This window comes from Crotalus tigris, unplaced genomic scaffold, assembly GCF_016545835.1.
Source record: "Crotalus tigris isolate CLP2741 ecotype Arizona unplaced genomic scaffold, ASM1654583v1 scf7180000018106.563195, whole genome shotgun sequence".
Classification (NCBI taxonomy): Eukaryota; Metazoa; Chordata; class Lepidosauria; order Squamata; family Viperidae; genus Crotalus; species Crotalus tigris.
This window is the reverse complement of record NW_024096827.1, coordinates 439,069-457,710: the sequence shown is the minus strand read 5'-3', so window position 1 is coordinate 457,710 and position 18,642 is coordinate 439,069. Positions and strand designations below refer to the sequence as shown.

At 44.3% G+C, this 18,642-nt stretch overlaps 1 protein-coding gene across 9 annotated transcripts in view; it reads right to left on the bottom strand.

Annotated features, from left to right (window-relative positions):
* BRD9 (bromodomain containing 9) overlaps positions 1 to 18,642 on the bottom strand; it is a 174,384-nt gene that overhangs the window by 52,168 nt on the left and 103,574 nt on the right. For 4 of the 9 annotated variants that reach the window (XM_039348008.1, XM_039348012.1, XM_039348013.1 and 1 more), the window contains exons 6-7: positions 10,662 to 10,772; positions 9,492 to 9,667 (exon numbers count right to left, since the gene is read on the bottom strand). The exons of 1 other annotated variant lie outside the window; for it this stretch is intronic. In XM_039348008.1, the coding sequence (XP_039203942.1) occupies positions 9,492 to 9,667; positions 10,662 to 10,772 (287 nt within the window). The remainder of the gene's footprint in view (positions 1 to 9,491; positions 9,668 to 10,661; positions 10,773 to 18,642) is intronic. 4 more of the 9 variants (XM_039348010.1, XM_039348014.1, XM_039348011.1 and 1 more) reach the window with 2 other exon arrangements.

Genomic DNA, 18,642 nt, shown 5'->3' with positions numbered 1-18,642 from the left:
TTTGAAAAAAAAATAGATTATGGGTAATTCTTATATTCATACAACATTTATAAAAAAAAAGCAGCCAAATAAATGTTCTTATTTCACAGCAATATATTATATCAAAGGGGACAAGGATGATTCCCTATCTTTATTGGCACCAGAACCATGGCCTATTAGCTATACTAGGATAGTAAAATTTCAAAAAAATAAAATGTGAAAGAATATAAATTAAAATTTATTATTTACTAATGATATTGTATTTAAATGGCTCAGCTTAAAGACTCTTTAACATTGCTGATGGAACATGTAGAACAATATGGTTCAGTATCAAGTTACCAGATCAATAAAGAGAAAACTCAAATGTTGATAAGGAATTTCACAATGGAAGAAATGTAATGCATATACCAAACAATAGATTTTAATATTGAAGTTATGGATGATATCCAATGAGTTAGGTACGATACTGGTTTTTATTTTATTTATTTGTCTTTATTTTTAAATTCATCTCCTTCAAAGAGAGACTCTGAGCAATGTACAATAAAATATAAAACAGTATGTATGTATGTATGTATGTATGTATGTATGTATGTATAAAAGTTAAAAATGTTAAGAGGATGCAAGGGATTAAAATTAGCTAGAAGGTAAAGAGAGGGCTTCCAAGGGCCAAATAGCTATGTTTTTAACTTCTTTTCAGAAGGCAAAAGAGTGAAGGCTTGCCTCACCTTCGGAGGAAGAATATTCCATATGTCAGAGAAGGGAGGCAACAGCAGAGAAAGCTGTCTTCTTAGACCCCACCAGTCAAAGTTTTTTAAGTGACAGGGTCTGCAAAATACCTTCCCTGGCTGACCAGGTGGGATAGGCTGATGTAATGGGATGAAGATTGTTCCATAAGAAATTTGCCATGTAGGTTTTATAGTTGACAACCAACACCTTGAATTGGACAGGGAAACAAACTGGCACCCAATGCAGCTTGCAAAGCAGAGGTATTACATACACTTTTCTTTGGATGCCTAAAATAGCCCGTGCAGCCATATTTTATACAAGCTGAAGCTTCTGGATATTTTTCAAAAATAGCCCATGTAGATCATGTTACAATAGTCCAAATGGAAGAAGACTAGGGCATGAGTGATTGAGCAGAGAACTTTCCTATCCAGAAAAACTGATGCACAACACAAGACTGAGCAATGGTCACTGCTGCTACCTGTTTTTCAAGCCAGAGCCAAGAATGCAGGCGTACCAGTTCTATCTGGGGTAGTGCAACCTCATCCACAGCCACCCCATCTTACCAGGGTCCAGCTGAAGTCTGTTGTTCCCCATCTAGACATCCATAGCCTCCAGGCACCACGCAAGAATATCCACAGCTTCATTCACTTCATCCAGGAGGAAGATATATAACTGGATATTATCCACCAGATAGTTTCATGTAAATGTTAAAAAGGAGAGGAGATTGCAGCAAGCCCTATGGCAGGGCTTTTCAATCTTTTCACAGATTGTACCACTTTTAGGACATGACAATATTTGAGTACCACTGGTGCTTAGCAAGGTGTCAAAAACCTGATGACTAAAAAATAAAAGGGGGGAGATTTTGGGTTTTACTGATTAGATTCATTTGTTGTTATAGAAATGGCTAGTTTATTGTATTATGGAAAAGTAGAAAGTTGATGTTAATGCTTCCTTCTACTGCAGAGGAAATCTGTTCTTTTTCCCTTCTCCCCCTCACTTTTTCCCCCTTTTTCCTCTCCACTGTATCCTACTATTTGCTTTTGTATTTTATTCTATAATCTAATAAAATGTTACAAACTGTAGAAAAAAGTTAAAAAGTACTAGTTTTAATTTCTTCAGTGGCTGTTCCTTTGCTGAATCATTTTCCCTTTGCATTGAACAAATGTATGATGAATTTATCCATGTTTATTAATATGCACCTCTACCAGCTAGCTCAGGGGTCTTCAAACTTGGCACTTTTAAGACTCGTGGACTTCAACTCCCAGAATTCCTCAGCTTTCATGGCTGGTTGAGGAATTCTGGGAGTTGAAGTCCACAGGTCTTAAGGTTGCTAAGTTTGTAGACCCCTGAGCTACCTTGTTGGCCTTTCTTCCTCTCTCCCCCTCCTCTTCTTCCTCCCTGCCTTCTGAGCTCTCCTTCCACAGTGTAGTAAGAATGTACCCTCCCAGTCCCTTCCCTGTACCCTTAAAGACACAGGAATCAAGTGCAAAGCAAGAAAGGCTCACAAAAAACCTCCCAGAATAAAGAAACACTAAACTCTGTATTTTTTTTTCTTTAAGCTGCCTCAGGCATGTCTCAGTTTAAACAATGTAGCAAAGGCTCAGCAATTGCAAAAAGCAATAACCTTAAATTAAGGCTGTTTACCTACAAAGAAAACTTGCTAAAAGCCATAGACAGAATCAAGATAAGGGAGTAAAACTAATTACATTTGTTTAAAGGAATTAAACCTACAGAAGCCAACACTTTGGACTCATTGCTAGCCTTTGTGAAACAGACTAAAATATTCCAATAACCAAAGCACCGAGCCTCTGAATTACAAAATGCTGTAAAAACTGTATAAAAGTCCTTATTCAAGCTGCCAACTGATCAGGAACCCACTGGCTTCTGAAATAAACCCACCTCCTTTCCAACATGCTCATCTCCTGGCTTTTCATTTCATCAGTGCTGATTGCATTCTCCTGGCTGGAGAAAACAAACCAACTTTGCTGGACCTTTTCTTCCAGCAAAGCTGCTGCTTTTTTCCTGTCCCTGTTTCCTCCCTGCCTGCTGAGCTCTCCTTCCACAACTGCTTTCTGTCCCCTTCTCTTTCCCTGTTGTCTTTTTTCTCCTTTCCCACCAAAACCACCTCCTTTTATATCCTCTCCTCGCCCCCCTTTTTCTTCAGTTCATCTCCAGCTCCACGCTGCTTCCAGAAGCACCAATCAGATGGAGCCAATCAGATGGAGCCCTGCCAGTGCTCCTGGGGCTTCTGCCAAGCCCCGACAGTCCTGCAGCTCCAGCTACCTCTCCCTCAGGCTTGGGTCGCTTCAGCTCATTCCCCTCCCTCATTACACTTCTCTAGGATGGTTGTGTACCACCTGCCATGTGCCAAAGTACCACAGGTGATATGCGTACCACCAGTTGAAAAGCCCTACCCTACGGTATCCCACAAAGCAGAGACTAAGAGCTCCTGCTCCCTAGCAACACCAATTAGGACCGACCTCAGAAGGAGTGAACCAACCCAGAACTGTGGCACCCATCCCCAACTCACTAATTTGACCCAAAAGGATACCAAGGTTGATGGTATTGAAAGCCAATGAGAAAAAGAGAAGAAGAACAGCAAGAATGATTCACTACTTCTGCCAGAGATCATCCACAAATGTGATCAATGCTGTTTCAGTCCGATATCCAGGCTGAATAACCCATTTCAAAGATCCTCTGGAATTGTAACTCCACCACCTTCTCAACCCACTTTCTCTAAAAAGGGGATGAGAGACTGGACAAAAGTTGTCCAAAATGATAGGATCCAATGATGGCTCTTTGAGGAGGGGACACACCACAGCTCTTTAAAAGGAGCTAGGAACATTCCTTTCAACAAGAATGAATTCACCGTCACTTGGACCTATCCTCATGACACTTCCCAGGCCGCCTTAACTAGCCTGTGATCTAATGCACAGGTGATGATATTTACATTCCAGAGAACTCTATTCACTTTCTAAGGTCCAACAGAATCAAATAATAACCAGACAACTGGATAAGTCTGCTCCCTTGGCATCTCTGCAGGATTTTCACCATGCTTGGTATCTAATTGGAAATGAATCTGAGCAATTTTATCCAGATGCATGAAAAATTCCTCTGCACTGCCCTGTAGATGGGCCTCTGGACCTCCCCCTTCCCAAGACAAGTCCAAGTAACGTTAAAGAGGGATGCTGTTGGCATTCTGTAGATGTAATCAAAGCAGAGAAGTATTGGTGCTTCACCATTCTTACCAGCATAAGGTAAACTTTAATAGCAGTCTTAACTTACATTTGGTCAAGTTCATTCTTTGTTTTCCATTAACAGTGCTCTTGGCATCTCTTGATTCTTGCCAACAATCTCAACTCCTTCATAAACTATATGGTGTAACCAGGAGTGATAGGCTAAGGGAGATGGCATAGACACAATCCTGTCTAAGGCCCCATTATTATTCCAGACAGCCACCAGGGCCTCTGTAGGACCCTGTAGCAGATCAGTCGGTATTTCCCCCAACTCCCTTTGAAACCAATCAAATGTTTACCTGCAACTATGCTGATAAACAAATATATGAATTACAATATTCTCTTATAAATACAGAGAGGCTGATCGGCAACATCATGAAAACTATTTTGCTACAATGAAGGAAAATTTCACAACTGTATCAAAAACACATAGTTTTAGAATAATAGATATTTCAAATTGGAGCTGAAAAATTTTCAGAAGCAACAATTAATTTTAAATTAGCATGTTTTAAAATATTATGAAGAATGAAAAGAAAAAGTTCGGTTTTAATGAATAATATAGAAATTAAAAGAAACTTTCATTTTAAAAAGTATTGTATTTGTTAAAAGAATTACTAACTAGAGAAGAACATAATCTATTTTTATAAATGAAAAAATCAAATGTTAATGTCAACAGTTTTAAAATTGTTTCATGGAAATTCCTGTAGCCTTTTGACGTTACTATAATGTTTTAACATAAACAGAAACAAGAGACAGGCCACTTACTCACAGTCCCTTGTAATGCTACACTCAAATATTGGAAATTACCTGGAGTTTGAATTTTATAGGAATTTGTGCCAGCTAATACCAATCAGAACAGTAAACATTTTAAAAATAATAATAAAGAAGAATATTTATAGCAAAGAGGTCCTGAAGGATCCTTAGTGCTCTCTGAGCTTGCTTGTTTTCTTGCAAGAATTTCATTACCCAAACTAGGTAACATCATCAGTACTAGTAAGAAGAGCTGTTTGCTGTCAGTTTATACTCTAGTGCAGGAGTGTCAACTCAATTTCATTGAGGGTCGCATCAGCATTGTGGTTGCGCTCAGGGGTGTGTGTGTGGCCGGGATGGGCGTGGTCTACTTGGTAGGCGTGAATGGGGTGGATGTGGCCTACTGGGTGGGCATGGCCAGCTTGATGTCGCTCATGTCAGGGATGCCTGTGGGAGCCTGGGCAGGACTGTGGTAGTTCCGAGGGTCTCCAGCAGAGGGGGGTGAGACCGGGGTGAGCGACAGGGCACGGTCCATTGAAGAATCTCACCATCCCTCTCAGGCCATGTGGGGGGGGGGGTTGGACAGTGGCATTGACTGCCCTGCGGCACCTAGCCTAGCCACCTCTTCCTCAAAGCTGCTGCTTGCTCTCCTTAGCCAGGCTGCTCATGGTGGGTGCAGGAGGGCAAAGTGAGTGGGTCAGAGGGAGGCCCATCCCTCTCCATGTGAGGAAACCCGGCTTTGTAACCAAAACATCCTTAGTGATAGGATGGGAGACTTCTGGGATAGGCCAGGAAGAGAGGGCAAGGGGATGGCAAAAGGACAGTAGGGCAGGACTAAGGTAGGACTTCTCTCAGACCCTCCTTCCCTCTCATCAATATCTCCTTCCTTCCTTCCTTCCTTCCTTCCTTCCTTCCTTCCTTCCTTCCTTCCTTCCTTCCTTCCTTCCTTCTAGAACGGCGGGAAAATATGTGAGAAAAGCAGGCAAGAAACGCAGTTGGGGAGGTGTCACCCTTTGTGAGGAATGAAAGAAATGCACCATCGCCTGGAAGTGGCTAGCAAATGGCTCTTACCTATTTCACAAATCCGGCTTGGTGGGCTCCGGGGGGAGGGGGGGAATGCCATGAGCAGCATGAGAGTTGACATTACCTGCACAATGCCGCCCCACCCTCAGCCTGCCCGGTTTTGGCAGGCAGCGGGACACTTTCACAGTGCTGAGAAGCTGGGCCAGGTGGTGCAAAGCTGGAAAGAAGCGCAACGCTGCCCAGCCTCCAGCCTGCCTGGTTTCAGCAGGCAGTGGGGCACTGTCCTCACAGCACCAAGAGGCTGGGCTGGGCAGAGCAAAGCTGATGAGCTTCATGCCATCCAGCCCATCCTCTCGGCGCTGTGAGGAGAGTGCCCCACTGCCTGCCGAAACCAGGTAGGCTGGGGGCTGGGCAGCATTGCACTTCTCACCAGATTTGTGCTGCCCTGCCCAGCTTCTCGTCGCTATGAGAGCACCTCGCTGCCTGCTGCCTGGCGTTGTGCAGGTAACATCGACCTCCCCCAGAGCCTACCAAGCCAGATATGTGAAGTAGGAGAGGGCCATTTGCTGGCCACTTCCAGGCGATGGTGCATTTCTTCATTCCTCTCAAAGGGTGACTCCTCCCCAGCACTCACCCAGGGGGCAGGATTGACATGGCAGGGGCTGGTCCCTCGCTGTTCCCAGGACAGCCTTGTGGAGTTAAGACTGAATGTGTTCCAGCAAGGATGGCCACCATGAAAGTGTACATTGGCTACCAGCCGGCCTGGGCCGGGGCCAAGACAGTGGGGGCTGTTCCCTCGCTGTTTCCAGGATGGCTTCATGAGCCACATGAAACCACTTTGTGGGCTGGATCTGGCCAATGGGCCTTGTGTTTGACATTTCTGCTCTACTGGCTTACCTGCCACTGTTGAGGAGGGTGGTCTTAGAGATTCTTTGGTTGGGCTATTTGCTGTTGGCTTCTTTGGTAGTTTCTTGATTGGAATATTGTTTACTTGATTGTTGGTCTAATGTTAACCTTGGAGTTAATCCAATGGTTCCCAACCTTTCAAGCTTGGTGGCCTGGCTGGGGGGTGGGGAGAGGGGAACCAGCCTGTATGAGTGGTGGGCCAGCAGGCTGCTCATGCAAGTTGAGCCAGCCCACTATTCATGTGGCCCAGTTGTGAATAGGCCGTGACCCAGAGGTTGGGGCCTCCTGAGTTAATTTATGCTGATTGGAGTTCTGATTGCTGGTGGAGAGGTGCTTGGGTCTTTTTGTTCCTTTTTGGACTTGGTGATAGTCTGTTTTGCATAGTCTATAGATGTTGTTAATGTCTATGTGTCTACTGATGGCTGGTGTTCGTGGATGCGTTCAGCAACCTGGAACAGCAGAAAAAGGAAGTAGAGCATCTATATAACATATTCCATCAAAATGGATATCCGTGCAATGTTATCAAAAGTCTTGGACCACTCAACACAATACAGCACATCAACAAAAAGTCTAAAAAGAATTACACTGTCATACATCAAGAATATCTCAGGAACCACCAACTGACTATTACAACAACATGGAATCAGCATAGCACACAAGCCAACTAAAGCCCTTCAAAACACCCTAAGCAGACCAAAGACCAAACAATCCCAGAAGAAAAAACAGGAACCATCTACAACAGAGGTCTCCAACCTTTCTCAGTTGGTGGACCAGAGGGAAAGGGAGGGTGAAGCATTTTATGTGCACAAATGCCGTCACAAGTACACGCGACACAAACGGGGTAGTGCTAGCACCTGCGTGACACTCCCTAACATCGCCTCATTTTTGTTGTGCTGGCCCTAGCAGCGCCCTGTTTTTGCTGCACAGCAACCCAGTTTTGCCACATGGCACCCTGTTTTAGCCGTGCAGCATTGCGTTTTCATAGCAGTGATGTTAGTGCGAGTGGGAGTGATTGCGTGCACACACATGCATCTGTTCTGCGGTGCGGTGGCCAGCAGGCCATGGCCTAGTAGTGGGTCGTGGCCCAGAAGTTGGGGACCTCTGATCTACAACATACAGTGTAAAAACTGGAACAACAACTATGTAGGACGAACAGGCGGAAGACTGGCAGAATGCATCCACGAACACTAACTGGCAGTCAGAAGACATGATGAAAATCTTTTAATTTTACAACATATAGACAGATTTGACCATAGTTTCAATTAAGAAAATGTAACCATCCTAGACCAATGCAAGTTCAAAACACCAGGGAATTTCTAGAAGACAGGCACTCTGAAAAACCAGTCATCAAAAGACACATAGACATTAACAACATCGATAGGCTATGCAAAAGAGACTTTCACCCAGCCCAAAAGTGAACAAAATGACCAAAGCACCTTTTCATCAGCAATCAGCACCCAGATTAGCATAAATTAACTCCAAGGTTAGCATCAGATCGACAGTCAAGTAAACTATACCCTAATCAAGAAATTGCCAAAGAAGCCAACAGCAAACAGCCCAATCAAAGAATCTCTAAGAGCACCCTCACCAACAGTGGCAGGCAAGCCACTAGAACAGTGGTTCTCAACCTTTTTAATGCCACGACCCCAACTGGTTGTAAGTCGAGGACTACCCAACTGGTCGTAAGTCGAGGACTACCCAACCAGTCGTAAGTCGAGGACTTTCCCTGCCAGGGAGCACCGCGCATGCGTGGTGCCGCCCCCTGCGCCAGCTGAGGCATAGCTGGCAAGAGGCAGCGACGGCGCAGGGTGACCACCGGCTGGGCTACCAGCTGGCCCAGCCCAAGGGAGGTAAGGCACCCGCCGGGCCCCACACGCTCCAGCAACCCTCCCTGCGCCTGCCGGCCATCCACTCCCCACCCCTGGCCCTCTTTTACTTACATTTTTAGTAGTTGCTCAGCAGGGAGGGGTGGAAACTTCCAGACAGCTCGCCTTCGCTGCAGACAACTTGCAGCACTGTTTGCAGAATGGGACTTTTGGCGGGCTCAACAGGGCACAGACAGCCTGGACAATTCCTATTGGCTTTTGAAAGCCAATAGAATTAGACTCTATTCAAGAGAATCTATTCTATTGGCTTTCAAAAGCCAATAGAATAAAAGGGAGTAGCACAGCCAAAGAAAAGGGGAAAAAAATGGCAGACTGCGTTGTTTGGCGACCGTTGTGAAATGGTCGTTCGACCCCAAATGGGGTCCTGACCCACAGGTTGAGAACCACTGCATTAGAATATAAACTGACAGCAAACAGTACTTCTTACTAGCATTGATGATGTTACCTAGTTTGGGTAACGAAGCATTTGCAAGAAAACAAGCAAGCTCAGAGAGCACCAAGGACCCCTCATTTTAAAATAATTTTGAAGAATTGCTTTAGTTCTTGCATGAGAATGAACACATGTCATGCTATTCATGAAAACAATATCTCTTTTTTCACTTCTATTCCATCCTCCAAAAAGATGTGGTTGATTTAAGATCATTAAAATTAAAGCACCTCTTGCAACTGTATCTTTTTTCTGGCTCATGTGAAAACTTACAACGAATGCAAAGAATATTCTGTACTCATAACTGTCAATTCTTCCAGCTCATTTTCAAAATATTTATCGAATGCCACCTATACTGGCTCTAAATTCCAGAAGGAACTTCTGGGATGCATAATGATTCTGCTCAAGATGCCCAAGGTGCTCCTTGAAAAATAATTATATGTTGTGCCTAGTATTTCAAAGTTATAAATTAATGGTTTAATTAATTCATTTTAAAAATAGGTGTGCTAATTTGCAAATAAAGGCATAAAAGAGCAAAACACTTCCTCCAACATTTACCTAATAACTTCTTTACTTGGCTTTTTGGATTTCTTGGTAGTCTCTACATGCACAGGAACAACTTCGGGCACTGGATCTTCAATAGCTGGATCTTCATCACCCAAAAGAGCTGCCTGCTGAGAAAAATCCATGTCCTGCATAAACGACATGCTGCGCTTCAAAGCTAACAGCCGTTCCTAGAATTAGAAAGGACAGAGCAGCAGGGACTTTACACCTTTCCCTCATAGCGAAGATGCTATGATGATGGGATGGGATGGGAATGGCCATGGCTTTGCACCTAAGAACTACGTCTTCAATGAGGATGCAAGGTGATTCAATCATGACAGCATGACACGGGGACACCTGCAACCTATTTCAGAAGGGAAACCATACATACAAATGGCCACCTACCTGTACAAATCTTCATACAAGATAATCAATTATTCAGCTTTTTATAATTTGAAAAATAGTATTATATAATAAGTATGGCTTACACAAATCCATCTTTCGCTTATTTTATATAAACATTTCCATTATACTCTTCTGATTCATTCAATAGGTGAAGGAAAAGATACTGTATTTAGGAACTCATTAAATATATAATCAAAGAACTTTAAAATAAAGAGTATGTATGCGTTTCTTCCAATATTTTATGGGAAGAAACATAAAAATAACAAAATGCTTAACATTTTAGAATAGTTCCAAGTTTATTTAAATAAGACAATGTTTATTTCTTCAGTGAAAATTTCAATTTAACATTTTTATCTTGAATAAACCAAATCTTAAAATAGTAGTATTCACCTTAAAAGAAAAGAGATATATAATGGAAATACCAACGAGACCTTTAGTAAATCCAGTAGTCTGGGAAACCAACACTAAGAACAAATTCAATTTCCTTAAATCTCCAGTTTTATTTTATAAAGACACTCTGGGGCTATAAATATTTAATCTACAACAGAATACTTTATTTAAAGTAAAGTTAAATGTTTAAGAGCATGTAGAAGTATGAATGCAGCATTATAAGCAATTGCTGTAATAAGTCTGGTAGACACATGCTGCATTCACATCCCATTCATCTGAACCTCCTTTTTGAAACTAAGTCTAAATTGGAAGTATAAAATAATGTTGTACTGTGATCCTCTACAAAGGTTAATTTTGGTCCCAATATGTTCTCTGTTGTAGTTGTCTTACTTTACTCATCATCTTAAAGCCAGCATGGAGAATCTTTTTAGCCAGTTTGTAATACACGGTGTCTGGTCTGTTGTAAGTCATTGCATTATCACACATCAGTTTAAAATCTGCCTGGAAAACATAAACATAATCATTGCTATATTTTCAAAAACGATTTATATCCTAAGAAATTCAATTTCAGTAGAATCTTACAATGTAAAGAGGCAGGGAAAACCCTGGCAGGCTTCACACAGAAGCTGAAAACTCTCCTTGTACAAATATCAGCGGGATTTTCAGCTCTTAAAAAAGAGAGGCAGTCCTGTGCTCCCAGGGTCCCACCTACCTACCTGAGGCACCCCATACTCCTTACTGCCCTGCTTCCCTGCTCTCTGCTTGGATTTCAGCTCTTTCTCATCTCTGGTGGCTGACTGAGTTCAGCTCCCCTGCTCAGCAAGCAGCTCTTTCAGATAGAATGAGAGGGAGTCCACTCAGCACCAGCATGCAGTTTTCCCTATTGACTTCCCCAATGACTTTCTGAGGAAGCCAGCAGAGAAGATTGCAAATAATAGTACATGTTTGCATGGTGCTTGACAACTTGACATAAATGCCAACAAAGCATAAAGATTGCGATCATATGATCACAGGGCTGCATGGACAACATTTTATAATACCCAGAAGTGCTTAATAGGTTGTAAAGCACCATTTTATGAGGCAATTGTAATTCAAACAGTATTAAATGACCAGTTATAACTTGAGGATTATAACAGGTAGTCCAGGGGTCACGTGACCACAAATGAGCCCAAAATTTCTGTAACTGAGACATTTAATTTAGTTTTACCCCATATCCTAACTGACTTTGCTTGTCCAAAGTTTGCAAAAGGTGGTCACATGACCCCGGGAGACTGCAACCATCATAAATATGAATCAGTTACCAGGCGTCCGAATGTTGCTTATATAACCATGGGGGATGCTGCAATGGTTGTTAAGTGTGAACAATGATCATAAGTTATTTTTTTCAGTGCTGTTATAAATTTGAACGGTTACTAGATGAACTATTGTAAGTCAAGGACTACCTGTACCTGTACAAAAAATTCCAACAAGGGGAGAAAAATGGAGAGCAGTTGAAAAAACAACGTGCTTACAGGTAACCCCCCCTCAGGTACAAGCGTGTCAATGCTGCTAACATCGGATGCTTTGCATTGACAACAGATGGAAATGTAGCCATCGTTTTCTCTTTCGCTTTTAGAGTTAGATGATGCTGGGGGTGGGATGTGAATGAGAGTCTAGCTAGATATAACAACTCTAAACTTAGCATGAGAATCAAGGTTATTGAGCCCAAAGCTGATAAAAAGTTTGGCGGGCTGGAGAACTGGAGAGGAAGCCTGTGCTTCAATCTAATTGGGGAATGTGATTTATGACTGTTAATTGGAGGAGGGAATTATGCTTTGATATTATGTGCCTGGGGGAGGGGAATTCAATTATTCGCTTTGATTATGTAGTGCCAAAATTACGCTACTTAAATAAAAGATTCTTTAAGGTAAACAATGCCTCTAAGTTCTTTTGAAGAGTTGCATCTGTCAGAACCATGACATTAAGCCAAAAACTCCAATTTTCCCTTAACTTTCTTGGGGTCCCAAGCCCCAGTCACTGTCCCTAGAATCGAGGGATAAGCTGACAAAGATTCAGAGAAGATATCAACATGGAGAAAGATAGAGAACCTGAAACTAGCACCCCGGTGGCAGCTGCTACCCCGGAAGGGGGAGCGACAGCCAGCGCACTAGTGGAGAAGAAATTTTTTCAGGCCTCCCAGCTGGGGAAAGCCCAAGCCACAAGGACAGCTGATCTGGTCATCTGAATGGACCCTACCCAGCAGAGACTCCAGACACCTTGAGAAGGCCTTGCCACCATCAAATGCTTCAAAGGTGGATGAGGTTGAGCTGCAAAGAGGGGGTTCTCGCACACCATGTTCCCCAGACCTATGGAAAACCACAAAATTGTCTGCTGCTGAGGACTCGGGTGAGTGGAAGTACCTGTCCGCAGTTCATAGTCAGTCAGTGGAGAGGTTAGTGGAAAGCTTTGAAGAGCTAGAAATGAAGAGTGGAGAACAATCTTCTTGCTCCCCATATGCGAGCAATCATGATGATCGGCAAGACAGTCACCAACTCCTACCAAGGGGAACCCCCAGTCTCCCCTGTGCAGAATAGACAGCCTCGTCCTTGAAGCCACCGACCATGGCCTCCAGCCCCGTGGGAGGGACAGCTCCAGTTGTCGCCCCTCCCAAAGCCAGATCGCCGCTGATGGGAAAAGAGCCCGAGCCATCACTGGGACAGCCAAACTCCAGATCGACATGCTTACCAGCCACCCAACCCAGGGCCCATACAGCAATGGGGAATGTCTCAGCCTTCCTAGGTGAGAAGCCAGCAGTTGCTGGAGGCGCAGCAGCCAAACTGGGGATGGCCACAGCCCCCGAATGTGCAGCAGCAGATGGAGGCCCTGCAACAACTGGGGATGATGTAGCCACCAGGGGATCAGCAATTGCTGGAAGCATGCAGCAACCACTGAGGGGCCCGCAACCAATGGGGATCCAGCAACAATCGCCTCTGGGACCGCAGGAGGGCCTGCAGCAACTGCTGCTGGCCTGTGGGGCACCACAAACCCCCACAGGTCAGCAGCAGTGGGGATGGCAACAGCCCCCACCTATGCAGCAACTGGTGGATGGCTCACAGCAGCTGGGGGCGCCATTACAGCAGCCGCTGAGACTGGTGGGGGCCGGACAGCAATTGGAGGTGCCACAGCTGCCGGCAATGCAACAACAGCTGTGGGGGTGGCAACAGCCTCTGGGCGCACAACCGCTGGGAGGCTTGCAGTAACTGGGGATGCGGCAGCCACCATGGGAGGGCCAGCAACAGTTGGGGATGCAACATCCATAGTAGGGAGGCCAGCAACCACTGATGGCACCAACTTTTAGAGCCACCTTCGATGGGGACCTGGAGAAGTTGATCTTTTTCCTCAATCAGGTATGCTCTCACTTGAACTGCTGTGCCTGTTTCTATCCAAACCCAGCTGCTATGGTCGATGTGATTGCATCCAGCTTGGAAAGAGAAGCATCCAATTGGCTGAACAATTTGTATAACGAGCAAGCACCCGAGTTAGAGGACTCCCACCTCTTCCTCCTAGAACTGAGAGTAAGGTTTGAGGACCCATCCATTGCCCTCAAAGTGGAGGAGCAAGTCCACAAAATAAAACAAGCTGGCAGGCCTGCCCTAGAATATGTACGAGAGTTTCGCAAGGTAGCCGGCAGAATAGACGACCACATCTCCCAGGCTTGTATCTATTGAGCAATCCCTAATCAGCTGCAAGAGTGGTACCAGACAGCAGTAAGACTAGATGTTCAGCTCACCTGCTATTAGAAGCCACCCCCACAAGAAGCCGAGTCGAGGCCAAAATCAACCCAAACGACAGCCCCCCCCTGAAAGCCTCCAACTGTTATGGCTACTGAGAATCCTAGACCACCTGCTGGGCCACCGATCAAGTGTTTCAGATGTAAACAACAGAGATACCAAGCAGTGAATTGCCCAGTCCCTTATCCCCAGCAGCAGAATAGACTGGGACCACCAGTGAGGAAGAAACCAACCCAGCAGCCAATAAAAGAGAAAACCAACTGGATTGTGCAGGAACCTATTGAACCTGTACCCCATGCAGGAGAGTGCTGAGACTCAAGCTGGACCTGCCACTGCTCTATGCTCCTATGAAGCGACAACGAAGAGAGAATGACCCAATGGTGAGTTGACACGTTCTACCTTTTCCACTACCTGCCAAACTCAAAGTGGCAAAACTGCTCTCCAAACCCGTGAGGTTTGAGCAAGCCGATGGCTCCCTAATGGGAGGAACTTTAGTCATACAATTAATCAAACCCCTACACTTCGAAATAGGTGAGCACTGGGAGTTCATTCGTTTCATGGTGGCTCCAAAAATGACTGAGGCTGTGATCCTAGGGTTGGACAAATGGAAGCTGTTTATTTGGTGGGAGAAGGGAATGAGAACTCGATGGATGTTACAGGAGATTTTAGCCCACCCAATGAGCTAGTGCACATGGCTGCCTTATCGTAACCAGGCGAGCCACTCATCCCCAGTGAGTACTGGGAACTAGCGGAATGCATTTAGTAAGAAAGAATGTGACGCTGTGCCTCCCCATCGACCCAATGATTGCTCCATCAAACTGTTATCAGAAGCCAAATTCCCACAACCGAGGATGTATGCTATGTCCCCCCTTGAAATGGAGGAGATGCAACATTGTGTGGACAAAAACTTAGCAAGGGGATTTATCAAACAGGTCAAACTGCTGGGAGAGCCCCGGTGTTGTTTAAAGAAAAAAAAGACAGGTCGCTTCATCTCTGCGTGGATTATAAGGGTTTGAACGCAGTAAGTGTGGAAAATAAATACCCCCTCCCCCACCTAAAGGACTTACTAACCCATCTGGCAAAGGGAAGTGTCTTCACTAAGTTAGACCTGATAGAGGCATATTACCGGGTGAGGATAAAGGAGGGAGATGAGTGGAAGGCTTCTTTTAACAGCTATCTTTCTGCAACTGATTAATCAGGTTCTACATGACCATTTACACAAAGGGGTTCTGGTGTATCTTGATGACATCCTGATATACAGCACCAATATGACTGACCACGTAAAATTAGTAAGAGAAGTGCTAAAGAAACTGTTAAATGCCAAACTTTATGTCAAACTATCGAAGTATGAGTTTCACCAGACTCGATTAGATCATCTTGGTTACAGAATTTCTAGCAAGGGCATTGCAATAGACCTGATCAAAGTAAAAGCCGTAATTGAATGGCAGCCTCCAAAGACTTGCAAATAGCTCCAGAGCTTCCTAGGATTCGCCAACTTCTACCGTCAATTCATCCCCTCCTTTGCCGAAATTGCCCTATCCCTTATGGACTTGCTAAAAACAGGCAAAACAGAAGGAAAGTTGCAACTGGGCCAACCACTAGCATGGACTATGAACTGTCAGACCGCTTTTGAAAATTTAAAAAGACTATTGAACCAGTCTTAAAGTATCCCTGCCCAGGGAAGCCCTTTGTAATTCAAGCTGATGCAAGCGACGTGGCCGTCGGAGCCACACTACTATAAAAGAACCAGAGTTGGACCCTACAACCCTGCGCCTACACTTTGAAAAAATTCACTGAATGCAAGAGGAGGTGGGCTGTGTGGGGAAAGGAGGCTTTCGCAATCCACTGGGCTTTATTAAACTGGAGACATTGTTTAGAAGGGAGCAAGGTGCCTTTTGAAGTATGGACTGATCACAAAAATCTAGAAGCACTGAAAACTGCCCGCAAATTGTCCCTGAAACAAGTGCAATGGGCGCAGTTCTTTAACTATTTTAACTTCACTCTAAAGTACATACTGGGAGGATTGCCCTAGTACAAAAGCCAGTGTGAAGAGGTTAATGAGGCAATTATCTCCAAGCCACAAATAGCTTCTCAACTCACGCCCCAGAGTCCTACCTTCAAGAGCCCCTAACCCTGATGATCCCGGGGCAAAGAAAATAAAACAAGAGCTCCTCACCGACCAATGGTTCAAGGACAATCAAACCTCCCTAACATGCAGGGATGGTTTGGCTTACAAGGGGGGAAACTATACTTGCCAGAGACCCTCCCCCTTAATGCTCTCTGACATGGCCATGACATAAAACAAACTGGATACTTTGGATATTTAAAAACACCACACCCCATCTGCCAGCAATTCTGGTGGCCAGGATTGAAACGGGACGTGGAAAGTTATTTCCGGAGTTGTGTTTATGTGCCACTATGAAAAGAATTCTGGAGAAACCCCCTGGGTTATTGCAACCAGTAGCAGACCCTTCCCAACCATGGGAAGAACTTCTATGGATTTTATAGTAGATCTACCTGAAAGTAAAGGAAATACAATAATCTGGACTGTGATAGATCTGTTCTCAAAGCAGGCTCACCTCATCACATGCAAAGGGCTCCCGTCCACCCAACGACTGACCAAAATGTTCTTGAAACACATCTATCAGATGCATGGTGTGCCTAAACAAATAATTTCGGATAGGGGGGTGTAGTTCACAGCTAAGTTTTGGAGAAGTTTTCTCAAACTAATCGACTCATCTCAAAGTCTATCATCTGCTGTTCACCCGTCTACTAATGGGGCGGCTGAATCTGCGAACTCAAGGGTGGAGCAATATCTCAGATGCTGTTAGCTACCAATAGACGAACTGGACTAACCTCCTCCCTTTCGAAGAGGTGGCTTACAATAACTCTGTTCACAGAAGCATCGGCTTCATGCCTTTTAAAGTGGCTACAGGGAAAAAGTTCAGCCTGATACCCGAATACCCCCAGGCACCCTCCACTTCCCAGATACTTGATCAATGGGTGATGGGGTGGGAAGAAGTTTGGAAATCCACGAAAACTGCTTTTAAAAAAGGCTTCCAGACATACAAAAAGCAGGCATATAAAAAGGGGCTCCTCAAAGAACATTTCAAGTTGGGGAAAAGGTTTATCTGTCAACTAAATATTTATGGTTCAAATTACCTAATAAGAAGTTAGGGCCAAAGTTCTTGGAACCTTTGCCCATTGTAAATATCATTAACCTGGTCACAATGGAATTAAAACTCCCTAAGCTCTTAGGAAAAGTTCACCCTATGTTCCATTGCAAACTGTTGAAACCTTATTGAGGTTCCACTTTAAGACCTCCCCCTAAGAAGGCACTTGGACCCCTCGTGGTGGTAGGACAAACTCACTATGAAGTAAAACGTATTCTTGATTCTAGAATTTTTAAATGGAAATTGCAGTACTTAGTACAATGGAGGGGATATTCGTTGTCTGAGGCTACTTGGGTGAAGTCTAGCAATGTGAAAGCTGACCGACTCATTAATAGGTTCTATAAGAAACATCCTAATAAACCGAGAGGCAATCCCTAACCTGTGCTTTTGTTTACATTACAGGATTTGTCCTTTTTGTAAGGTGCCCCAGATGTCAACACTGCTAACATCGGATGTTTTGCATTGACAACAGATACAAATATAACCATCTTTTTCCCTTTCGTTTTAGAATTAAATGATTCTGGGAGGGGGGAATGTGAATGAGAGTCTAGACTCTAGCTAGACATAACACTAAGCATAGTGTGAGAATCAAGATTATTGAGCCCAGAGCTGATAAAGAATTGGCGGGCTGGAGAACTGGAGAGGAAGTCCGCGCTTCAAGCTAATTGGGGAATGTGATTTATGACTGTTAATTGGAGGAGGGAATTATGCTTTATGTGCCCAAGGGAGGGGAATTCAGTTTTTCACTTCGATTATGTAGTGTCGAAATTATGCTACTCGAATAAAAGATTCTTTAAGGCAGTGGTGACCAACCTATGGCACCGGTGCCAGAGGCGGCACTTAGAGCCCTCTCTGTGGGCATGTGTGCTGTCGCCCCAGTCCTAGGCCTTCAGCTGGGTTTTATAAAACCTTTTTGCTTTAGGCCTCTACTGCCATGTACAAAAAAAAAAAGGTTCGATCAATTAGTCAATTTCAACTTCTTGCGGGAAAAAAAAGATCTTGCAAAGTTGAATTGATTGATTGAACTTTTTAATCCCACCCAGTCTGCTGTTACCACTGCAGTCATGCCCACCCAATGGCCCACACCCACCCAATTGGCCACACCCACCCAATGGGCCATACCCACCTAATGGGCCACGTCCACCAGGCACCCGACGATGCATAAGTGGGTTTTGAGTTGCAGTTTGGGCACTCGGTCTCTAAAAGGTTCGCCATCGCTGCTTTAAGGTAAACAGCGCTTCAAAGTTCTTTTGAAGTGTTTCATCTGTCAGAACCATGACATTAAGCTGGGCACCATACTCAGACTGGATCCAATGATTCTAGGGATGGAATGGTTGAAAAAATGGGACCTCTGGGTAAATTGGAGGATGACAGAAATCAAATTCCCGAAGGGGGACCCTATGGACTTAAAACCCCAAGGAGGGCAAC